Source organism: Rhinoderma darwinii, chromosome 3 (assembly GCF_050947455.1).
Source record: "Rhinoderma darwinii isolate aRhiDar2 chromosome 3, aRhiDar2.hap1, whole genome shotgun sequence".
NCBI lineage: Eukaryota > Metazoa > Chordata > Amphibia > Anura > Rhinodermatidae > Rhinoderma > Rhinoderma darwinii.
The window spans coordinates 148465333-148491193 of NC_134689.1; the positions used below are offsets into that span (position 1 = coordinate 148465333).

Sequence of the window (25861 nt, forward strand, 5' to 3'; positions counted from 1 at the left end):
CTATAAGTATACTGAGTATGGCACTATCTACGCTGGTTTTTACACTACCAGTAGTTGTCAGCACATATCGTCTAGCCCTAGTGATATAATGGCTACCAAAATAGTTGTCAGCCAAATTAGTGCAGAAATGTTTGTTCGTTTATTTGTATGCACACATTCTGGAAAGCCATGCCCCATCAGATAAGACACAACCCACAAAAGACGCCACACCCTAAGTGTCCCTGGAAATAAAATTGGATTAGGTTGAGTGGAGACTTTCTGCTGCACTATTGCCCCCATGTCTGAACTTATCCTAACAAAAAAGAAAAGATGACATTTTACAGCAGGCTCCCAGAAAATAGTGCATTTTATGTTATGAGCTCATTTTTCTGGAGTAATATTTTTGAAGGGATTTTTCTAACTTTCCAGACTTTAATCAACTTCTTTGGCCCTGGTGTGTCATATATAGGGATCAATTTAAACAATCAATTTAAAAAACACGAATTTTTGTAGTTAAACGGCGCAGCTTTCAGCCACCGTTTCGTGAAGTGCTTCTTGCCGCGTTTTACAGGTCATGTATTCTATTGAAAAGGGAGGCTTAAAACACGTGAAAAAAAACCGCATCCAAAACACATCAAAATACACATATTTATTTAAAAAAACAGCTTAAAAAAATCTGTGTTGTCGTCGTTGGTTTATTTTAGCCTGCGTATGAACGTGGCGCATTCACATTGTAGCTTATCACCGATTCTGTAAAAACCGTGACATTTTGCTGCAATTAAGTAGTAATGGTGGCAATAAACTGCGACTTGACCGCTTCTTGTGAATCTTCCCTAATGTTCACATACACTTTTACATGGACGTGGGGTTGGTAAAGATCTCTATGGACGTACCGAACATCATTCAATGGGTGAGTAAAAACTAAAAATCAGTTCCATTCATCTGAACGGTGTTGTTTTGGCGGCAAGCACAAGGATTTCTGCAAGTCCCATTCAAATGAATGGGACAGTCGCAGAAATTTCTCCAACAAAATCTGCCGTGTGTGATGAGATACAAAATTTCTGACCGGATATTCCGTGCTGTGTTTACAGTAGCAGTCTAGTGATAAAACGTCATCACAGGAAGCCCGCTCTACAGGACAGCCGGAAGAGCAGCGACGCATTGCTATGGGAAAGCCAGGAGAGGAGAGTATAGTTTTTTTTTCAGGTTGGCCATTTTTAGCAACAGTCAATCCAGCAGAATATCCACACCAAATGAAAGCACCATTTAGTGCAAATATCCAGCTGGATTTCCCTGCGAGTTTTCCGCCGTGTATCCGACCTATGGGAACATACAATACGAGGCCTTATTCACACGAGCGTGTCCAATTTGCATATGCAAAAAAACGGAACTTTTGATCCATATAAATGTCTGTGTTGCGTCCCTTTTTCTCCTCTGAATGAACTTCCTGGTTTCACTTTTTTTTTTGCATTTCTTTAGCAACTGCGCCGTGAAAAGCGAACACCACACGGATGTCGTACGGTTGCTGTCCTTTTTTCATGCACCCATAGACTTTAATGGGCGCGCCTGGTCCTAAAAAACAAAACAGAATAGGGCATGCTGTGAGTTTCTCGCAACGGCCACACACGAATAGACCCATTCGAGAAAAAGTTTGTGCCAACCCTCCACAGCCATCAGTGAGCAGAAGGCAGCAACATTGGCACTTACTAGGAGACCACTGCTAACCTCTATTCAGCCAGTGTAACACGGGCAGGCACTAGTGAGGGTAACACATTCCCAGGATCCCTCACTGTGCTTTATACAGCGCTTGGGGCGGTTATCACCCAAATACAACACAATAGGACATATTCACACCCCTCGCTGTTCCCTCCCTTGTAGTGCGACTGAGACTCTACTGAGCGGCCTGAGCGGAGGAGCCGTGTTGATCACTGGGAAATGTAGTTCCAGTCAGTCAGCTACGTGCACTAGTTTACCTAATGACATCACTTGCTTAGGACTCCGTTTCCCAGAGTGCCGCGCTGTGTGGCATGGCGGACAGCAATGACTGCGGAGTTTGATGAAGAAGTGGTGTTTGAGGTGGGTGACAATAGCCGCTTTTGTGTTGTCTACCAGTCTGTGGGTGTATGCCCAGGACACTGCGCCCCCGTAGAGTTATTCCTGAGGAATACACCGAGGAGCAGCCCCGGGGCTATTTCTTGTAGGAGCTGTATAATCTAAATGACAGGTGAAAGATCTTTGTCACGCCGCTTGTATACCATGTGTGTACGTATGAGTTGTGGACTTCTAGAGGATCATTCACCTGACATTGGACTTGTTAGAAGCCACGTTAAGTATTTCACTACCGTTATTGCTCCAGAGATCAATGTGTTAATTTCACATGACTATCTCTGCTAGTGATAATTGTCATTTAGTGCTGCTGACGGTTTGACATCCATTGTATGTGTTACCTTTTTACTTTCCCACCCCACAACTAGCTGCCACAATCTGGGATGGCGTTGTCTAAATTGGACAATTCCTTTAAGATCGGCACTGATCAAATGAACGGTTTATATTTTTCAATAATGGATAGTTTGTCTGATACACTATACATACAAATATATATAAGGCGCGCACAAGCAACCCCCCTTAAAAGACTCCTCAATAAAATAAAAACACCAACACATTTATTTTTGGCAAAATTGTTGCGTGCGACATCTTCATTTAACAAACCACTCAAAAATACAGCGTAGGGGGTAGCCTGCCGATCACAACATAACACTCCCAAAGCTGAAGCCCGCCTGCCCCCGCTTCCAGTCCTGCTCGCCTGCCAGGACTCCTCAGGGAGCTGCCGGACCTCCATCTGGCCTTAGTGGCTGCCCAGGCCCAATACGCCCTGGGGACCTGTCGCATAGCTATTGTGTAGCGATCTGGCCAAACACAACACAAACGGTTGGGTCCTCTGTAAGTATTGGCCCTAGTACTTCCTGGCCTCCCTTAAAAGGCCACCTTTTCCTGATATTATGCCTACCTTCCCCTAGGTGAGACACCTTACCACCACCAAACTCCCTTCCGCCAATGGCCGTGCGACCATTGCCACTTTCTCCTGCCCTACCTGCTCATCATCCTCTAAACCCTACTTGCTGTACTTGAGATGCATGGCCCCCCTTATGGATCCTTGGGCTAAAGCTGGCCATACGCTTTAGATAGCTGTCGGATGACCGCTATTCCTCCCGACTCCCCCATACACACGCATGCTTGGCAGTGCATGTGTTCACAATAAGGGGAAAGCTACTAAAGAATAAGAGGATCCTCCTCAGCCTTGACATCTGTTGATGGGGAGATAAGGAGACCACCATACACATTAGATGATCGACAAGTTTGGCTGACGTGCATCTAATGTGTGTGGCCAGCTGAAGTCACTGATAATATAAATAAAACACTAACCGTATATTTTGCATTGACTGATATGGCCAGGTATTGTTAACTCCTATATAAAGCTATCAATCGAGAAAAATCATATCGCAATTGAAGCGATGATTATCATTGTGACCACAGCCAACGGGTTTATCTTCATGTTTGTGACCACTATAGAAGTCATATGATTATCACCAGTTCACAAATCCACCATGCAGCTCCAAATGGTCCAAGTGATGGATCTTGTCCAGTTCATCCTCATTTGACCGATTTGAACAATGATCCTAAAGCTTGATTTCCATTTCTAGCAGCATGCATGAACATTCAAGCGTATATCATTGTACAGCATGTATATTGCAGCCTGCGTTAGGCCGGGTTCCCACGGGTCGTATATATGCCGCGTAAAACGACGCAACGTATCCAACTTAGAGCCCGCAGCACATTCCGTCCCAAAAACCGCACCACGTTCTGGTGCAGTTTTTCAGATGGAATTGCCGCTGTGGAAAGCAGCGCTAAAAAACCCCAAACATTCATACTCACCCTGGCTGTAACCACGGCGACGCGTTCCTTAAAGCCTGGCCTCCTGGGATGACTTTTTATCCCATGTGACCGCTGCAGCATGTGATTGGCCGCAGCAGTCACATCATCCCTGAAGGCCGGGCTGGATGCAGGAGCAGAGAGTCCTGAGTAAATATGAGAGTCCACCGCTATAGTCGCAACACTTGGCTATTTGATGCAGGTTTTACATCACCCGTTAAATTCAATGGGGAAAACCCGCAACAGAAAACGCAGCATAAATTGACATGCTGCGGAATTAAAATCCCCACCACAAGTCAATCCATGAACTTTTTCGCTGTAGCATTGGCATGAGATTTTCTAAATCTCATACACTTTGCTGCTACTGTAAATGCTGCGGAATTTCCATACAGAATTCAGTTGCAGAAATTCTGCAGTGTTTACGCTACGTGTGAACCCGGCCTTATAGTCCCGAGCTGCATTCACAGTTCTGCTTGTTTTTATTGGAAACATTCGACAAGCTTTCCGTCAGACACATCCCTAAAAGCTTGGCTGAGCTCCTGCAATGCAGTGAGACAGTAAGGGTATGTGCACATGATAACTGCAATTACGTCTGAAATTACGGAGCTGTTTTCAGGAGAAAAGTGCTCCTGAATTTCAGACGTAATTGTTCGTACTCGCGTTTTGCAGCGGCGTCTTTTACGGACGTAATTTGGAGCTGTTCTTCATTGGAGTCAATGAAAAACGGCTCCAATTATGTCCCAAGAAGTGTCCTGCACTTCTTTTGACGAGGCTGTATTTTTACGCGCCGTCTTTTGACAGCGACGCGTAAAATGACAGATTATCGGCACAGTACGTCGTAAAGCCCATTGAAAGTAATGGGCAGATGTTTGCCGACGTATTGGAGCCGTTTTTCAGACGTAATCGAGGCGTAATACGCCTCCATTACGTCTGAAAATAGGTCGTGTGAACCCAGCCTTAGATTTTCCTACGTAAGATTACTGTATGGACTAGACTTCCCAGAACACAAATCACCTGTGCAGACAGAGAATACAGCTCTGAAGCCAGCAGATCTGTGGATACAACTCTGGTCTATAATACCGGCTGTAATTTAGGATCAGTACAAGATAAGTACTTGATTGATGAAAATGGTGAGTGTTACTGCAAATACTCCTTCACCGGTCAATATTTATTGTAGTAGTAATAATAGGCATTCTTCTAACCTGTTCTCTCCAGCTGTAGCAGTATGACATTTCCCAGTATGCCCTGTCAGCTGCTGACCACGGTTCCATACCTTCAAAATTCTTAAAGCGTAACTAAACGTTCAATCAACTTTTTATTTTCTAGCAGCATGTGTAATATAAATATATTTTGTAATATACTTTATTAATGAATTTGGGCTCCTTTTTGTGTTATATGTGTTTTAAATGGCCACTCTGACACTTTTTTACCACATTTTATTTCTTGTATTTCTCCTGTTGCTAGCAGAAATCCGTACATTGTTTGAATGTATCGGTGTACGGATTCTGCTGCCTAGGAGTACGGGTGGGTGGTGGCCCCATCCTGACGTCAGATGTGCACGCCCCCATCGTGACGTCAGGAAGATCTCTGCCTCTATACACCACACAGTTCTCTAGCAGCAGTCCCCCCCCTCCCCCTCCCCTAATCACCCTTCCGTCCTGTCTTCTCTTCCCTGCACTTGCCAGGGAAAGTGAAAAGAAAACTCTGATTCCTTTCTTCTGGAGTGTGCAGAGATATTTACATCTCTGTATATAATGTGTTGTGCTGTGCATAGCTGAGTGCACACTCACAGTATTATAGCTCAGTGCTCGCTCACAGTATTATAGCTCAGTGCTCGCTCACAGTATTATAGCTCAGTGCTCGCTCACAGTATTATAGCTCAGTGCTCGCTCACAGTATTATAGCTCAGTGCACGCTCACAGTATTATAGCTCAGTGCTCGCTCACAGTATTATAGCTCAGTGCTCGCTCACAGTATTATAGCTCAGTGCTCGCTCACAGTATTATAGCTCAGTGCTCGCTCACAGTATTATAGCTCAGTGCTCGCTCACAGTATTATAGCTCAGTGCTCGCTCACAGTATTATAGCTCAGTGCACGCTCACAGTATTATAGCTCAGTGCACGCTCACAGTATTATAGCTCAGTGCTCGCTCACAGTATTATAGCTCAGTGCTCGCTCACAGTATTATAGCTCAGTGCTCGCTCACAGTATTATAGCTCAGTGCTCGCTCACAGTATTATAGCTCAGTGCTCGCTCACAGTATTATAGCTCAGTGCACGCTCACAGTATTATAGCTCAGTGCTCGCTCACAGTATTATAGCTCAGTGCTCGCTCACAGTATTATAGCTCAGTGCACGCTCACAGTATTATAGCTCAGTGCACGCTCACAGTATTATAGCTCAGTGCTCGCTCACAGTATTATAGCTCAGTGCTCGCTCACAGTATTATAGCTCAGTGCTCGCTCACAGTATTATAGCTCAGTGCTCGCTCACAGTATTATAGCTCAGTGCTCGCTCACAGTATTATAGCTCAGTGCTCGCTCACAGTATTATAGCTCAGTGCTCGCTCACAGTATTATAGCTCAGTGCTCGCTCACAGTATTATAGCTCAGTGCTCGCTCACAGTATTATAGCTCAGTGCTCGCTCACAGTATTATAGCTCAGTGCACGCTCACAGTATTATAGCTCAGTGCTCGCTCACAGTATTATAGCTCAGTGCTCGCTCACAGTATTATAATTTTTTGCGAAAGTTTAGCTACGCTTTAATGTCACCCTGAAAAATAATGTTGCATACGCCTCTCCCCATAGTCTGTTTCTTACTGTAAACGTGAAAATCTTTGCATATTAATGCCTAGCATAGATGGAACAAGTATTTCTAGAACCATAGTAGAGTGCAGTATGTTGGACTGACTGACAGGTCATTTCCATGTCATTTCCATGCTTCATAAATCTGTGCATGTTGAGGTAAGCTGTGAATGCAAAGCACCTATGTGTACATTATAGTTTATTGGTGTCCTTTACAGTCTACCTGTATATCATTTCATAGTTTGAGTTTATTTGGCCCCTTTTACTTTTGGTAAGCTGAGAAAGACGTGCTCAAGCTAGTAGCGTGTATGTGATTTCACAACTACAAGTGCTTTGTTGACTGATTACTAGAAATAAATATATATATATATATATATACATATACATATACACTACCGTTCAAAAGTTTGGGGTCACCCGGACAATTTTGTGTTTTCCATGAAAACTCACACTTATATTTTTCAAATGAGTTGCAAAATGACTAGAAAATATATTCAAGACATTGACAAGGTTAGAAATAATAGATTTTTATTTGAAATAATAATTTTCTCCTTCAAACTTTGCTTTCGTCAAAGAATGCTCCATTTGCAGCAATTACAGCATTGCAGACCTTTGGCATTCTAGCTGTTAATTTGCTGAGGTAATCGGGAGAAATTTCACCCCATGCTTCCAGAAACCCCTCCCACAAGTTGGATTGGCTTGATGGGCACTTCTTGCGTACCATACGGTCAAGCTGCTCCCACAACAGCTCTATGGGGTTGAGATCTGGTGACTGCGCTGGCCACTCCATTACAGATAGAATACCAGCTGCCTGCTTCTTCCCTAAATAGTTCTTGCATAATTTGGAGGTGTGCTTTGGGTCATTGTCCTGTTGTAGGATGAAATTGGCTCCAATCAAGCGCTGTCCACAGGGTATGGCATGGCGTTGCAAAATGGAGTGATAGCCTTCCTTATTCAAAATCCCTTTTACCTTGTACAAATCTCCCACTTTACCAGCACCAAAGCAACCCCAGACCATCACATTACCTCCACCATGCTTGACAGATGGCGTCAGGCACTCTTCCAGCATCTTTTCAGTTGTTCTGCGTCTCACAAATGTTCTTCTGTGTGATCCAAACACCTCAAACTTCGATTCGTCTGTCCATAACACTTTTTTCCAATCTTCCTCTGTCCAATGTCTGTGTGCTTTTGCCCATATTAATCTTTTCCTTTTATTAGCCAGTCTCAGATATGGCTTTCTCTTTGCCACTCTGCCCTGAAGGCCAGCATCCCAGAGTCGCCTCTTCACTGTAGACGTTGACACTGGCGTTTTGCGGGTATTATTTAATGAAGCTGCCAGTTGAGGACCTGTGAGGCGTCTATTTCTCAAACTAGAGACTCTAATGTCCTTGTCTTGTTGCTCAGTTGTGCAGCGGGGCCTCCCACTTCTCTTTCTACTCTGGTTAGAGCCTGTTTGTGCTGTCCTCTGAAGGGAGTAGTACACACCGTTGTAGGAAATCTTCAGTTTCTTGGCAATTTCTCGCATGGAATAGCCTTCATTTCTAAGAACAAGAATAGACTGTCGAGTTTCATATGAAAGTTCTCTTTTTCTAGCCATTTTGAGAGTTTCATCGAACCCACAAATGTAATGCTCCAGATTCTCAACTACCTGAAAGGAAGGTCAGTTTTATAGCTCCTCTAAACAGCAAAACTGTTTACAGCGGTGCTAACATAATTACACAAGGGTTTTCCAGTGTTTTCTAATCATCCATTAGCCTTCTAACACGGTTAGCAAACACAATGTACCATTAGAACACTGGAGTGATGGTTGCTGGAAATGGGCCTCTATACACCTATGTAGATATTGCATTAAAAACCAGACGTTTGCAGCTAGAATAGTCATTTAGCACATTAACAATGTATAGAGTGTATTTCTGATTAATTTAATGTTATCTTCATTGAAAAAAACTGTGCTTTTTTTTTCAAAAATAAGGAAATTTCTAAGTGACCCTAAACTTTTGAACGGTAGTGTATGTGTATATATATATATATATATATATATATATATATATATATATAATTACCTTCTAAGGCTTTCAGTAATTTCAAAATCCCATAATGTATGAAAGCACCTAGAAAAGGCCTGAAGCTTGAAGAGCATCTCTAAGGCCCCATGCACACGACAGCAAAAAACCTCCGTTTTTGGTCCGCAAAAACGGAGCCATTCACTTTCATTGAACACTGACACCTTTCCGTAGCACTACGGAAGGGTGTCAGTGCCGTGGAAATGTTCCGGGAATTATGGAACATGTCCGTTCTTTCGCATTTTGCGGGCCGTGCTCCCATACTTTGTATGGGAGCATGGCCCGAAAATGCAGCTGTCAGTCAGCGGCCGGCCGTGCCCGCAATCGCGGGCCGGGATTGCGGGCACGGTCGTGTGCATGGGGCCTAAGTAAGGGCAATTGATTTCTAAGTCCGTTGACATGCGCAGTAGCGTCCATTCCTGACTTAGCCTCAGAGTGCAGTTATATTTCCAGTACTATTTGTGAGATTCTTTCTAAGTCGTTGACAAGCGCAGTACCGTTCATTTCTAACTTAACCTTAATGCGTATTTATACTTTCAGAATAATTTGACCGATTTTTTTTAAGTCCTTCGACATGCGCAGTAGCGCTTATTTTCAACTTCGTCTCGGAATGTTTCTATGGCCTTACTGTTATTCATCTGATTTTTTCTAACACCTCAGACACTTTTTTGTAACTTAGTCTCGGAGTGTATCTCCGGCATTAGTGTGCAGATGTGGGCGGTCACATGTCATTGGCTGTTCCATACTAGCCCTCTATTGGCCATATGCCAAGTCTGTCAGCATGGTAGGAGGTTTCTTGGCAAAGGGATAGTGGAGATTGGTTACATGTAACTACACACCTGGTTCAATCTAGGTGGTAGATGATAAAGAGGCTGTTTTGTTTGGAGCGTGCCATTGTATGCCCCAAAACCCCTGAGGACGCTGCATCTGCAGTGAAACATGTCGGGGGGCTATATTAATCCTATTTTAGAGTAATGTTAACAGCTGACCTTTACTATTGACCATAGTTAGTACCTTTACTTAGTGATAGCTGATCTATACTATTGACTACAGCTAGCACCTTTACGCAGTGCCTATGATTTGCATAGGGTTATTCTTACCTCTTGTATGACATAGGAACTTTGATACTATTACTGGTTGTAGTTTTAAATTCTATGTTGCTTGTCCCTACTTGATTAAAAGAAAGATATTTTTTTACAATTTAACTATTCTACTAAGTAGCAAGTAGTTGGGAAAAAAAACGGGTTTCTATTACCTCTGGCAATTTTTCTATATATTCGTGCGATGCCAGCGGCACATGGAGTGGCAGATTTGTTGTAGAAATGCAGACGTTTCTGCAACAAATCCGCCAAGTGTACACATACCCTAAAGCCCGGCCGTACCATGACTCCGTTTTGTACAGAGTTATAATAGTGCACTCAAACTGCATGGGGCCTTTACTGAACAGCCGTATGCCAGGTTTTTTTTTTTGCAAATGGTTAATAAATATGTTGCATAGGGGATTAGACACTATTTTGGATTAAAATGTGCCCAAAAAAAGGAGCAAATACATTGATAAATGTGTGGGCCATTGTTTCTAGGGGAGAATAGCTCCATACATAGGGCACCACATTCAGCAAACTTGTGCATGAACCGCGACTAAACTGTGCCAATTTGCGTAAATTGCAGCGATTTTTACACAAAATGGTGCGTATATTGCTGTAGTACATTTTTAATAAAAATACATTTTGGCCACCATGTGTGAATCTAGTTTAAGTATAAGGCTCGAAAGAGGCTATTGCATAACTGGTGGTCTAGACTCTACCACCTCATACGCGCTGTCACAGGCTACAACTTAATGTGTAACTTAACTTTTGACATCATAGTGGCATGTCAGAAGTTTTGATCGGTGCGGGTCTGAGCACAGAGGCCCCCACTCATTGCTAAAACGAAGGCCTAATTCACACGAGCGTGTTCGGTCCGTGATATTGGGTCCGTGTGTCGGCCACATTTCCCCGGACCGAACACAGTGCAGGGAGCCGGGCTCCTAGCATCATAGTTATCTATAACGCTAGGTGTTACTTCCTCTCCGTGGAACTACTGTCCTGTACTGAAAACATGATTACAGTACGGGACAGTTGTCCAGCAGCGAGGCAGGGACTCCTAGCGTTATAGATAACTATGAAGCTAGGAGCTCGGCTCCCTGCAGTGTGTTTCGTCCGGGGAAATGCGGCCGACACACAGACCGTATATCACGGACCGAACACGCTCGTGTGAATTAGGCCTTCGTTTTAGCGATCATTGGGGGTCTCAGTGCTCGGACGGGCACCGATCACGGACCGAAAACGCTCGTGTGAATTAGGCCTAATGGTCAGAAGCGCTCATTTGCGCAATGTGCCCCTTTGTTTCTGATCAGTTTTCCTCTGCCTTCCTTGGAGTAGGTACGGCTCGATAGAAAGCCTTAGTTCGTACACCGATCAGAAACGAAGCAGCACAGCACTTGCCTGAGCGCTTCTGACGCTTTAAGCGATCAATGGGGGTCTCTGAGCTTGTACGACACCCCCCCGATCAAAACTTCTGACGTAACAATATGACATGTCAACAGTTTTTAAAACGTTTAGTTACCCTTTAAATAAATGCCTGTGGGAAGCTCTTCTCAGTAAGGATGTTGAAGGGGTCCCTCGAGCCAAGCAGAAGCTCATTTGTTTTCTTTACACTGTGAAACAAACCATTGCTTGTTCATGGAAGCAGCCTAACCCTCACTTTTCCAAAATTAGATCAACTATTATTTCGGGCCCAGGCTCAGGGTTTCTCATTCAGAATCTACTATTTCTCTGATCCACGACCCCCTCTATTCCTGATCCTTCCCAAATATTTTTAAGGACCATAGGCCCAGTTGTTAAAGCGGTATTCCCATCTCAGAAATGTATGGCATATCCATAGGCTATTCGATACATATCCCCACACACTCTCCATGTGATGCCATACAGGCCCTCAACATTGCTATGTGCATAAGGCTAACTTCTATTATTTCATACTACAATCTGCTAGTTTATCTACTTTTGGTTAGATTGTTGATAGAACTTTGTAAACTGGAAGTAGATATTTACGCTTCCAGTATTTTTACTTTAGTTACCTGTCTTTTTACTTGTGATATATAGGTGGGATAAGAGCACCACAAAACTTATGAAGTAAGTACACCCTGCAGAATTGTACAGGTTCGCATTCTACAGTAGGTTGGTTTTCAGCAGAGCATGACGCTGGTGTATAGGAGCTTGGAAAGATTGATATGTGTATAACACTTTACTGCAGAGTAATGGTAGATATTTAGAGAAATAGTCGGGGCATAATCATGTATTTACTTATACCCGACTCTGTGTCATGTGGCTAACACTTCAATTCTGTACCTTTTGTGATCTGGGCAGTTGTGAGTCTCCATTTAAAGCCAGGTCATAAAATATATTTTCAGCCGGTTTATGTAAAGCTGGCCATACACATTATATAAATGTCTCATAAACGATCTAATGTGTATAGGGGTCTCCCGATGGTAGATGTTGGGGGAAATAAGGTTTGGGCATGTTGGATTTTACCATAGTTACATAGTATAGTCGAAAAAAGCCATATGTCCATCGAGTTCAACCAAGGGATGGGAAATGGTGTGGATGAAGGGAAGGGGCATAGGTTAAACATTAGAACTTTCTTACCCCTATTGATCCAGATGAAGGTAATAGATCCATAAGACATTAACCAATCTGCCCGAAAAATCCCCCCCCCCCCTGATCCCAAGTGGTGATCAGACTGGATCAACATTCAATCAAGAATTCTATACATTGACATAAGAGCTGATGTTTTTTTGTTCTAGGAAATTATCTAAGCCTTTTGTAAAGCCATCTACTGTCCCTGCTGTGACGGCTCCTGCGGTGACTATTCCATAGATTCACAGTTCTCACAGTAAACAAGGCTTGTCGCCTCTGCTGGATGAACCTTTCTTTCTCCAGACGGAGGGAGTGCCCCCTTGTTTTTTTGAGGGGGTTTTACATGGAACAGGTTTTCACTGGAGTTACGATGACAAATGGAAACCATAAGCAATGGAAGCATTACCATTGAACTCAATGCTAATGCAAACGGAACCTATGGTTTCCGTTTGCCTTTCCGTTGTGGGGTTCCTCCGATGGAAAGGAACACTTCAACAGAAACCAATGCTGATGTGACACAAGCCAAATGCGAAGTGTGAAATTTAGCAAAATATTCTTTATATAGCAATATTGAATTGTACATGAAAGTGCACGGAAGGGCTAGAGGCTCCAATACTGCTGGATGTGCAGATTTTAAAGCTATGCAATGATAACCAGTTTAAACTTGAATCGGGAAATTTGCCACTATTTACAAGTGACGTTCAATGCCAAGGAATGTGGACTGTCTGTCTGGTGGCCTCCAGTGAGTAATGTATGACCGTATGGAAAATCTATTAAGCCAATGACATGCCCTTGAAGGATATTCCATTCTGTCGAAAGGTGTAGTACCCTTACCTGTGTGTGTCATATAGTTTACTTACAACGTTTCTTTCCTAAACAGAAAGGGCCATAAACTATAAGGTTCAGAGAGTTGATTCCAGAAACAGGCTGAGTAAACTGTAAGACAGGAGACAAAGCAAACGTTTGTTTCTTATTCTTGCTTACAAATTGAGTTGAAACTTGTCAAAGGAAAGTCCGGAAAATACGAGTCATAACAATGGAGACTTTTTACAGAGAAGTACCTTTGTTTGAGTATTTGAATGTTGAGTTTCCAGTCTTCTTTCTAACTAAGGGCTCATTCAGACGAGCGTGTATTACGTTTATGTGATGGCAATTAAAACAACGGCCGTCACACGGACTCATGTGTTTCATGGGGGCCGTTCACACAACCGTTGTTTCAACGGAGCGTATGAAGGGTCCGTGAATAAATAGGACCTATTTTACTGCGTGTCACGTATCCCTCCATAGACTAGTCTATGGGGGATCCATGACAATGAGTCCCCCACGGATGCACCTCACGACGCTCGTCTGAATGTAGCCATAGGCTCATTGGACTCAGTATATATGTGCCAGTTATTTAATAATCTGTTTATCTTAGGGCTTATTCAGACGATCGTGTATTTCGTCCGTGCAACGCGCGTGGAAATCACGCGCGTCGCACGGACTTATGTAAGTCAATGGGGCCGTTCTGACAGGTCGTGATTTTCACGCAGCGTATGTCCACTGCGTAAACCTCACGACATGTCCTATACTTGCCCGTGTTTCGCGCAGCGCGCACCCATTGAAGTCAATGGGTGCGTGCAAATCGCGCTCGGCACACGGAAGCACTTCCGGGTGCCGCGCGTGATTCGTGCTACAGTAGTAAAAAAACAGACACGTTCGTGTTAATAAGGCCTTACTGATAGTTTAGTGGCATGTCGTTTATAATATCAAGGAAAAACTTGCTCTCGTACAAAAAAAAAAAGGTTATAATGCAAATATGAAGCTAGATTTACACATGCTGTTTTTTGCTGCAGGTTTTTTGCTGCCGTTTTAGGCTATGTTCACACTGAGTTTTTTGACGAGTTTTTTGACGCGGAAACCACGTCAAAAACGGCCCGAAAATGCCTCCCATTGATTTCAATGGGAGGCGGAGGCGTCTTTTTCCCGCGAGCAGTAAAACCGCCTTGCTGGAAAAAGAAGCAACATGCCCTATCTTTGCTAAATACGCTTTCTCTGCCTCCCATTGAAGTCAATGGGAGGTCAGAGGCGTACACTCCCAGAGTTTTATGCCCGCGGCGCTCAATAGCCGCGGGCGAAAAACGCTGCGGAAATCGGCGTGCAGGGAGAGGAAAATCTGCCTCAAACTTCCAAACTGAATCACACACACACCGTTTTGATGCAGTTTTTGGCTCAGTTTTTTTGAGCAAATCCCAGAAGTTGATCCAAAAGAAAGGAAAGGTATAAAGAAAAGACTGATGCATCTCCTTTCTTTTGTGGCCACTCCTGTGTTTGGCTCAAGAAACTGAGCCAAATCTTCACCAAAAACTGCATCCAAACTGTATCCAATAGATATGTATGCTTAATATTATGGGGTATTACGCATAAGTATGACACTTTACTGTAGCGCTATAACAACAGCTATAACAACAGTTCGATGTTTGACCTAGTGCCAACCTGTAATATCCCGATGATGACCACATCCAGGCATAGCTGTCTCCGAGTAACCAGATGTTTTGTTCGCCTAAAAAACAAAACTTGTATGGTATGGCGGTATGTCTTTCATTATTTTATCCTGTTGGGAGATATTCCAATGTTTTTTTAATAATTCGCTTAAATACTCCCCTATTGTTCACTTATGATCTCCCTCACATTTTTTGGAATTATTATTATTATTATTATTATTATTATTATTATTCAACACAAATTTTTCTCCCCAGGGAAAAATTTGTAGAGAATAATAATAAGAGATTAAAATGGCCATCGGCATATCAGCGTTCTATATCTTTTGTGGTTCTCTGGTATCTTCATTATATGTGCCTTTTCACCTCTTTATTTTGCAAGAGCACGTTTTTTCTGTATATTTAGCTATTTCCATTCATTACGTGCCTAGGCAGGCAGCACATTACTTGCAGCTGCAACGAAACAATTTTTTATCGTTTCTGATAGTACCAGATATTTTTTTTTCTGCTAATAGTTTCTAATCATTCTGACCGGTGCTATGGTGGAAATAAGGAAAAAATGGCTAGGAGACCCTTGTAGTTGGCAGGTATATGATTATATCAAGGAAAAAACTAATGTGCCAGGGCACAATGAACCCGATTTCCCAACTACTAATATAAAGAAATTAATTTGAAAATAAGATATAATTTTTTATATAACTATTAAAGGTTATATCTTATTTTCAATTTAATTTCTTCATATTAGTAGTTGGGAAATCGGGTTCATTGTGCCATGGTGGAAATAAGCTCTCCATGCACTGACTTGCTGGTGAACTGGTGGTAAGCTCATTCTGAAAAGAGTTGCAGTGTAAAGCATCAGGGAGGGACAGGACAGCAGCCCTAGCCCCTGATGAGACCAGGTGGATATGAATATGCGGTATGTCCCTATTCATAGCTGTGCTCTAATACAGAACAAATAGCAAGTAAACCATACCTGACAACAGTCCAGTTTCTTGAGGGACTGTCCCACAACCTGCGCCTCAAATGGGCAGGTTTATGAAAATTTACTTTGAAAGAAATCGGTTTTTGGGGCATTCTTGGGCAGAATGGGGGTAGAGCTTAAAATGTACAGTGATTTGGTCTTCCAGTGTTGGGATGTATGCTAAAACACTATATGTGGGCATATCATTTTAACCCTACATCTGCATTACAGGCTCGAGTTCAATACCATGCTCTAAACCCGGAGCTGAGTCTGCGCCATTAGTAGCTGATGTCAACTGTAACGGCCGGAACTAGGGATTACTATGATCCCGGCCGCTTGACCTCTTAGATGTTGCGGTCAATAGCGACTTTGTGGTTTTACTGAGGTAGTGGGAAACCTCTGTAAGCCCATCTGATGGGTGGCCATGGCAGCCAGGGCTTGAACAAAGGCCGCAGGTCTGCATGTAAGTGATACATATAACCCTGACCAGCATAATATTATGTCACCACCATTTTGCTGCCCTCACTGAGGAAAGGTGAAAGAGATTCTGATTTTAGTGTTATGTTCCTGAGTGCTGTAGTTTTTGTAAAACTTACAATTTAACCATTGCAATGCTCGCAACGCACTGGGAAGAGTCTGCTGTATTTATGAGCTGCCGCTAACCACCCCCTCTTGTCGCGGATTGACTGGTTTTTGCCTATTACTGTGCATAGTGTGAAAACTGTCAATATATTGAAATGTGCAGTGTATTACAGCAGCAGCAAAGTGCAGGAGATTTAACCCCTTAACGCTCCAGGACATACTATTATGTCATGGTAAGTGTATCGTTCGCGCTCCATGACATAATAGTATGTCATGGAGTAAACACGGCGCCGTTCGCGCGGGGCGCGTTCATGAGCTGTGATAGCTGCTGTTTCCGACAGCAGGCTATCACAGCTTAATGTGCAGGGACCGATCGCGGTGGTCCCCGCAGATTAACCCCTCAGAAGCCGCGTTCAATAGCGATCGCGGCTTCTTAGGGGTTAATCCGCCATCGCCGGCCTGCTACACGATATTGGCCGGCGATGGTGAGTGACTATGGCAATCGGACACCAAAAAATGGCGTCCGGCTATGCCATCGACGGAAGCCTAGTGGGTCCTGACAGAGTCAGGACCCACTATGCTTGCTGTCAGTGAGTAACTGACAGTTCTAATACACTGCACTACGCATATAGTGCAGTGTATTAGAATAGCGATCAGGGCCTCCTGCACTCAAGTCCCCTAGTGGGACAAAGTAATAAAGTTAAAAAAAGTTGTGTAAAAATAAGAAAATAAAAGTTTTAAAAGTAAAAATCCCCCCTTTTCTCTTATCAGTCCTTTATTATTAATAAAAATATATAAACAAACAAATAAACTATACATAATTGGTATCGCCGCGTCCGTAACGGCCTGAACTACAAAATTATTTCGTTATTTATCCCGCGCGGTGAACGCCGTAAAAAAAATAAATAATAAACCGTACCAGAATCACTATTTTTTGGTCACTTCACCGCCTAAAAAATGGAATAAAAAGAGATCAAAAAGTCGCATGTACCGAAAAATGGTATTGATCGAAACTACAGTTCGTTACGCAAAAAATAAGTCCTCGCACGGCTTTATTGATTGAAAAATAAAACCGTTATGGCTCTTAGAATAAGGTAACACAAAAAGTGAATGATTTTTTACAAAACGTATTTTATTGTGCAAACGCCATAAGACATAAAAAAAAACTATAAACATCTGGTATCGCCGTAATCGTATCGCCCCGCAGAATAAAGTGAACATGTCATTTATAACGCACGGTGAACGCTGTAAAAAAAAATAGAACAAAAAAACAATAGTAGAATTGCTGTTTTTTAGTCACCACGCCACCTAAAAATAGAATAAAAACTGATCAAAAAGCCGCATGCACCCCAAGAAAACTGCAATGGATTCCTCAAGGGGTCTAGTTTCCAAAATCGGGTCACTTTTGGGGTTTTTCACTGTTTTGGCACCACAAGACCTCTTCAAACCGGACATGGTGCCTAATAAAAAGGATGCCTCAAAATCCACTAGGCGCTCCTTTGCTTCGGAGGCCGGTGCTTCAGTCCATTACCGCACTAGGGCCACATGTGGGATATTTCTCAAAACTGCAGAATCTGGGCAATACGTATTAAGTTGCGTTTCTCTGATAAAACCTTTTGTGTTATAAAAAAAATGGTATAAAAAGGATTTTCTGACAAATAAAAAATGTAAATTTCACCTCAACTTTGCTCTAAATTCCTGTGAAACACCTAAAGGGTTCATAAACTTTCTAAATGCTGTTGTGAATATTTTGAGGGGTCTAGTTTCTAAAATGTGGTGTTTGATAGGGGTTTATAATATATGGGCCCCTCAAAGCAACTTCAGAACTGAACTGGAACCTAAAAAAATAAATAAATTAGGCAATACTTCGCTTCTTACATCATACTGATAATGAGCCGTGCCCACCCCGAGATGACCCCAGTTTTAACCGTTTGTATAAACTGAGACCCCTATTAGACCGTTTCGGTGCCCGGTTTTCCCAAGCATACACCCCCGAGACGTGTATTTCTATTGATGAGTCCCTGGTACATTTTAAACGGAGGCTTCAATTCCGCCAGTACCTGCCGGGTAAGAGGGCAAGGTATGGCGTGAAGATGTATAAGCTGTGCGAGAGTGCATCAGGGTATACCTACAGGTTTAGGATATATGAAGGGAAGGACAGCAGTATTCAGCCCCCAGCACCACCTCTACCTGGATAATTTTTATATCAGCGTCCCGCTCTTCAAGTGCCTCGCTTCCAGAAGTCCTGCGGCATGCGGCACGGCTAGAAGAAATCTGAGAGGCCTCCCTAAGACTCTGCAGGGCAAACACTCAGAAGGGGTGAGACCAGGGCACAATCTAGCAGCAACATATTGTGTGTCAAGTACAAGGACAAGAGAGATGTCACACCAGTACCCATGTACCAGTACGAGGTACCAGTACAGAGACCCCCAAACCAGACTGCATCCTGGACTACAATAGGTACATGGGAGGGGTGGACTTGTCAGATCAAGTCCTGAAGCCCTACAGCGCCATGCGGTGTGGTATAAGAAGCTGGTCGTGCACATCATACCGAAAAGTTCCCCAAACTGGCAAGAAGGGAAAAAGTCAGAGGTGCAATGTCTGCTATAAGAGGGTGATAAGGGAGGACACAATATATCAATGTGACACGTGTCCCGAAAAACTAAGGCTCTGTATGAAAGAGTGTTTTAAAATGTATCATACATCCCTTTATTTTTAATCTACCCCAGTTTTACTTACCCTGATGCACTCCGCACATCTTATCCCCCTCATCTTTCCCTTCTGAGCCCTGCCGTGTGCCCAGGCAGCTGATAACAGCCACATTGAAGGTGTTGCCGTACCCGGGAGAACCCAGATTACAGTTTATGGGGTGTATGTCTCCGGTCAAAATGCTCACTACACCTCTAGATGAATGCCTCAAGGGTGTAGTTTTTAAAACGGGGTCACTTCTTGGGGGTTTCAACTGTACTGGTACCTCAGATGCTTCTGCATACATGACTTAGCACCATGAAATCCCCAGTAGGCAAAATGGTGGTCCTTTCCTTTTGCGCCTCCCATGGGCCCAAACGGCAGTTTATCACCACAACTGGGATATTGCCGCACTCAGGACAAATTGGGCAACAAAATGGGGTATTTTATTCCTTGTGAAAATAAGAAATTTTTAGCCAAAACGACATCTCATTGGAAAAAATTACATTTTTGTCAATTCACAGCCCATTTCAAATAAATTCTGTGAAACAACTATGGTGTCTAAATGGTCACAACACTCATAAATGAATTCCTTGAGGGGTGTAGTTTCCAAAATGGGGTCACTTCTGGTGGTTTTCCATTGCTTTGATACCTCTGGGGTTTTGCAAATACCACATGGCACCCGAAAACCAATCCAGCAAATCTGGACTCCAAATAACACACAGCGCTCCTTTCCTTCTGGGCTCTCCCATGGGCCCAAACGGAAGTTTATCACCACAAATAGGGGTATTGCCGCACTCAGGAGAAATTGGGCAACAAAATGGAGTATTTTATTCCTTGTGAAAATAAGACATTTTGAGCCAAAGCTACATCTTATTGGAAAAAATTACATTTTATTTAATTCACAGCCCAATTCAAATAAATTCTGTGTAGAAACTGTGGGGTCTAAATGGTCACAACACCCATAAATGAATTCCTTGAGGGGTGTAGTTTCCAAAATGGGGTCACTTCTGGTGGTTTTCCATTGCTTTGATACCTCTGGGGTTTTGCAAATGCGACACGGCACCGAAAACCAATCCAGCAAATCTGGACTCCAAATAACACACAGCGCTCCTTCCGTTCTGAGGCCTCCCATGGGCCCAAACGGCAGTTTATCGCCACAAGTGGGGTATTGCTGCATTCAGGAGAGAGTGGGCAACAAAATGAGGTATTTTGTTCCCTGTGAAAATAAGAAATGTTGATGAAAAATTAAATTTTATTGGAAAAAAATCATTTTTTTAATTTCACAGCCCAATTCAAATACGTGCTGAGTAAAAACCGTAGGGTCAAAATGGTAACAACAACCATAAATTAATTCCTTGAGGGGTGTAGTTTCCAAAATGGGGTCACTTTTGGGGGATTCCCATTGTTTTGGCACCTCAACACCTCTTCAAACCTGGCATGCTGCCTAAAATATATTCTAATAAAAAAGAGGCCTCAAAATGCACTAGGTGCTTCTTTGCTTCTAGGGCTTGTGTTTTAGTCCACGAGCGCAGTAGAGCCACATGAGGGACATTTATAAAAACCGCAGAATCTGGGCAATACATATTTAGTAGTGTTTCTCTGATAAAACATTCTGTGATACAGAAAAAATTTTGCAAATTTCACATCCACTTTGATTTAATTCCTGTGAAATGCATAAAGGGTTAAACAAAACGTCTAAATGCTGTTTTGAATACTTTAAGGGGTCTAGTTTTTAAAATGGGGTGTTTTATGGGGGTTTCTAATACATAGGCCCCTCAAAGCCACTTCAGAACCGAACAGGTACCTTAAAGAGGCTCTGTCACCAGATTTTGCAACCCCTATCTGCTATTGCAGCAGATCGGCGCTGCAATGTAGATTACAGTAACGTTTTTATTTTTAAAAAACGAGCATTTTTGGCCAAGTTATGACCATTTTCGTATTTATGCAAATGAGGCTTGCAAAAGTACAACTGGGCGTGTTGAAAAGTAAAAGTACAACTGGGCGTGTATTATGTGCGTACATCGGGGCGTGTTTACTACTTTTACTAGCTGGGCGTTGTGTATAGAAGTATCATCCACTTCTCTTCAGAACGCCCAGCTTCTGGCAGTGCAGACACAGCGTGTTCTCGAGAGATCACGCTGTGACGTCACTCACAGGTCCTGCATCGTGTCAGACGAGCGAGGACACATCGGCACCAGAGGCTACAGATGATTCTGCAGCAGCATCGGCGTTTGCAGGTAAGTCGATGTAGCTACTTACCTGCAAATGCTGATGCTGCTGCAGAATCAACTGTAGCCTCTGGTGCCGACACGATGCAGGACCTGTGAGTGACGTCACAGATCTGCACTGCCAGAAGCTGGGCGTTCTGAAGAGAAGTGGATGATACTTCTCATCAGAAAGCCCAGCTAGTAAAAGTAGTAAACACGCCCCGATGTACGCACATAATACACGCCCACTTGGACTTTTACTTTTAAACACTCCCAGTTGTACTTTTGCAAGCCTCATTTGCATAAATACAAAAATGGCCATAACTTGGCCAAAAATGCTCGTTTTTAAAAAATAAAAACGTTACTGTAATCTACATTGCAGCGCCGATCTGCTGCAATAGCAGATAGGGGTTGCAAAATCTGGTGACAGAGCCTCTTTAAAAAAAAGGCTTTTGAAATTTTCTTAAAAATATGAGAAATTGATGTTTATGTTCTAAGCCTTGTAACGTCCAAGAAAAATAAAAGAATATTAAAAAAATGATGCCAATCTAAAGTAGACATATGGGAAATGTGAACTAGTAACTATTTTGGGTGGTATAACCATCTGTTTTACAAGCAGATGCATTTAAATTCAGAAAAATGCTATTTGTTCAAAATTTTCTCTAAATTTTGCAATTTTTCACAAATAAACACTGAATATATCGACCAAATTTTACCACTACCATGAAGCCCAATGTGTCACGAGAAAACATTCTCAGAATCACTTGGATAGGTTTAAGCATTCCGACGTTATTACCACATAAAGTGAAATATGTCAGATTTGAAAAATGAGCTCTGAGCCTTAAGGCCCAAACTAGGCTGCGTCCTTAAGGGGTTAAAAAATGTCATCTGCACGTTGCAGAAATTGACTTGCCTTTAAAATAAAAAAACTCAAAGCCAAACTCACTTACCCTGGCACTCCTGTAGTGAAGAGCCCCTGCTCCCCTAACTGGTCTCTTTGCAACCGGCCTCCTGGCATGACGGTCTGTCCCATGTGACAACTGCAGCCAATCACATGCTGCAGAGTCACATGGGACGAGATGTCCTCCCCGGACCAGCCGGGGGGGCAGAGAGTCTTCGCTACAAAAACACCATTTGGGGGGGGGGTTAGTATGGTCTTTAGATCTTTGTACGTTTTAACGTGTTACGTTTTAAATGGAGTGCTCCATGCGGATTGCTACGTGCGTTCTGCTTCATCATTACCACCGGGTATGGGTTGTCTATTATATACAGTGCAGCATGTAACAACCACTCATACTTTGTTTTGGGCTTTTCAGAATTCACCACTCTACCAGTACTTACAGGACTTGGGGCACACAGACTTCGAAATATGTCCAGCAGTCTCACAAGAGGAAGAGAGTCTGTCAGAAAATGGACATCAAAGACAGGCTCGCAAAACTCCAAAGGTGGGCATGATAACGGATGATCTAAGGACTGAACATATTTCTAACAAAGTTTCATGAACGGCAACTTTGTCTTGTTGTCACAGAAAACAGTGTCCTACTGAATATAATTGGATAGGGCCACATGACCAGTGCCTAAAAATAGTGGTGATATCTGTCCTTTAACCCCTTGACGCATCGGTACGTCCTGTATTGCATTGCTTTAAGGCACCGGGACGTGGGACGTACTGGTGCGTCCTGGCTAACAACTGTCACCCTGCCAAAGAACAGCGTGACAGAACTGCCATCAACTGCTTATGACAGTTGATCGGCACAGTAAGACGGCAGGGGACCATTCATAGCTGTCCCCTGCCGGCGATCGCTGTGATTGGTCAGTCAAAGCAGACTCACCAATCACAGCTCCTTTAGAATGTGTATGTGATGGAGCTGGCTCAGAAGCTGAGCCAGCGCCATCACTGCCGGGTGTCGGCTGCTGACACCTGGCTGTAACGGCCACGACTGGAGCTAGCCTCCGATCAGGCCGATTAACCCCTTAGATGCAACGATCGCTGCATCTAAGTGGTATCTAGCCTGTCGGCACCCCTGATGGTTGCCATGACCGCGGGTGTCAGCTGTTTGTCACAGCTGACATCCTGCTTTAACGGCCAGGACCGGAGCTAGGCTCCAATCCGGCGATCGCTGCATCTAGGTGGTTAGTGCGCACCCGAAGGTTGCTAATGGCAACCATCGGCACCCACGGGGGTGCCGATGGTTGCTATGGCAACCGGAGACCTAACAATGATCTCCTAGTACGGAAGCCTATTAGGCCCCGCCGGGAGGGGAAGCCTAATAGGCTTGCTGTCTGTGAATAGCTGACAGCTCTAATACACTGCACTATGTAGGTAGTGCAGTATATTAGAATAGCGATCAGGGCTTCATGCCTTCATGTCCCGTAGAGGGACAAAAAAAAAAGTTTATAAAAATCTAAAGTTAAAAAAATAAGTTTCATGTTAAAAAAAACAATAAACGCCTTTTTTTCCCATAATAAGTCTCTTACTATAGGAAAAAAACGGAAAACATTAAAAAAAGTACACATGTGGGATTACCGTGTCCATAACGACCTGAACTATAAAAATATCACGCTATTTTAACCGCACGGAATGGCTGTTTTTTTAGACATTACACCTCCCAGAACAGAATAAAAAAAAATGATCAAAAAGTTGCATGTACCCCAAAATTATACCATTAAAAACTACAACCCGTCCGGCAAAAAACAAGCCCTCCTACAGCTTTTTTGACGGAAAAATAAAAAAGTTATGGCTCTCAGAAAATGGCGACACAAAAATTTTATTATTTGAAACAACTATAAAAAAAACTATAACATAAAAAACATAAAAAAACTATATACGTTTGGTATCGCCGTAATTGTATCGACCTGCAGAATAAAGTAAAATTGTCGTTTATAGCCCAGTGAATATTGTAAAAAAAAAAAGTAAAAAACATCAGAATTGCTGGTTTTTGTCACCTTGCTTTCCAAAAAAATGAAATAAAAAGTGATCAAAATATCACATGTACCCCAAAATGGTACCAATGAAAATGTATCTGATTGGACATTGTCACAGCCATAGAAACACGCCCCCTTGCCATAACAAGCCCCATTCACAGTTCAGGGGGTTATTTCAATATCGGGCGCCAAATATAACGGTACTGATATCTAAATAACGGAGGAGGGTAGAAATTTTTTTTAAAGTGCCCCAGGGTTTGTGAAGCCCTGCCCATTACCTGCTGCACTCAGCTGCACATGTATGGGGAGGTGAAAGGTTCTCTTTAACCCCTTCCCCCTGCTGGCACTCTGGGCCCTAATGTCCAAGCCATTTTTTAGATTTTTCCATTGTCACATTCGAAGAGCTGTAACTTTTTTATTTTTGCGTCGGCATAGCTGTATAAGGTCTTGTTTTTTGCGGGACGACTTGCAGTTTTTATTGGTACCATTTGAGAGTAGATGCGACTTTTTGATCACTTTCTATCACATTTTTTTTAAGTCAGGATTAACAGAAAACAGCAATTTTTCCATTGTTTTTTATTTTATTTTTTACGGCGTTCACAGTGCGGGTTAAATAATGTAACAGCTTTATAGTCGGGGTCGTTACGGACGCGGCGATACCAAATATGTGTAACTTTTTTGCTTTATTGTAGTTTTTTTTAATAGTAAAGCATTTTGTAAGGGGAAAAGCTGGGTTTTTCATTTTTTTTTTTTTTTCACTTTTTTTTTTTATTAACTTTATTAAACTTTTTTTACTTTTTTACTAGTCCCACTAGGGGACTTCACTATCCTCCGATCGCTATTATAATACACTGCAATACTTTTGTATTGCAGTGTATTACTGCCTGTCCGTTTAAAACGGACAGGCATCTGCTAGGTCATGCCTGCGGCATGATCTAGCAGGCATTCGCTGCAGGCAGACCTGGGGGTCTTTATTAGACCCCCGGCTGCCATAGAAGACACAGACACTCGGCGATTTTATCGCCGGGTGTCAGTGAGATGAGAGGGAGCTCCCTCCCTCTCTCCAAAACCATTCAGATGCGGTGCTCGCTATTGTGCACCGCATCTGAAGGGTTAAACAGGTGAGATCGATACTAATATCGATCTCACCCGGCAGAGCAGGGACGCCCCCAGCCCTCAGCTGCTTCTGGCAGCTGAGAGCAGGGAGATTTCACGGCTCCCTGCTCTGTTTACTTTATTCTACAGCAGCGACGTAGTTTGGCGGCGCTCTAGAATAAAGCCCACTAATGACCGCCGTAAAAAGACGTATCGGTGGTCATTAAGGGGTTAAATCAGGTGTTTATAATAAAAAAATTATAAATAGATTTTTTACTGTTCTTTTTTTTTTAATTTTTTTTTAATCTGACTATCCTTATTAAAAAAAATAGTCTTGAAATATTGCAGTTTTCATGTTGGCCACTGTAGCAATCACAATAGGCTGACACTTACCTGTTTTTTGTATACTGTTTATTAGTAAAGGACAGGGTTTTTTTTAATGAAAGCTTTCTTGTACTCCATAAGGCCTG

The 25861-nt window shown here is 42.8% G+C and overlaps 1 protein-coding gene and 1 long non-coding RNA gene across 5 annotated transcripts in view; one reads left to right on the top strand and one right to left on the bottom strand.

The window, feature by feature from the left end:
• Positions 1–613: 613 nt before the first annotated feature.
• Positions 614–2044, bottom strand: LOC142749174 (uncharacterized). Its single transcript, XR_012882384.1, has 2 exons — positions 1687–2044; positions 614–1551 (listed from the first exon to the last, which is right to left on the bottom strand). It is a non-coding gene; the product is annotated as an uncharacterized LOC142749174 (long non-coding RNA).
• Positions 1955–25861, top strand: part of VEZT (vezatin, adherens junctions transmembrane protein) — a 106470-nt gene continuing 82563 nt past the window's right edge. For 2 of the 4 annotated variants that reach the window (XM_075856849.1, XM_075856850.1), the window contains exons 1-2: positions 1955–2055; positions 22688–22816. In XM_075856849.1, the coding sequence (XP_075712964.1) occupies positions 2020–2055; positions 22688–22816 (165 nt within the window). In that variant the 5' untranslated portion in view covers positions 1955–2019. Of the gene's footprint in view, positions 2056–22491; positions 22517–22687; positions 22817–25861 lie in introns of those variants that run through there. The other 2 variants (XM_075856851.1, XM_075856852.1) reach the window with 2 other exon arrangements.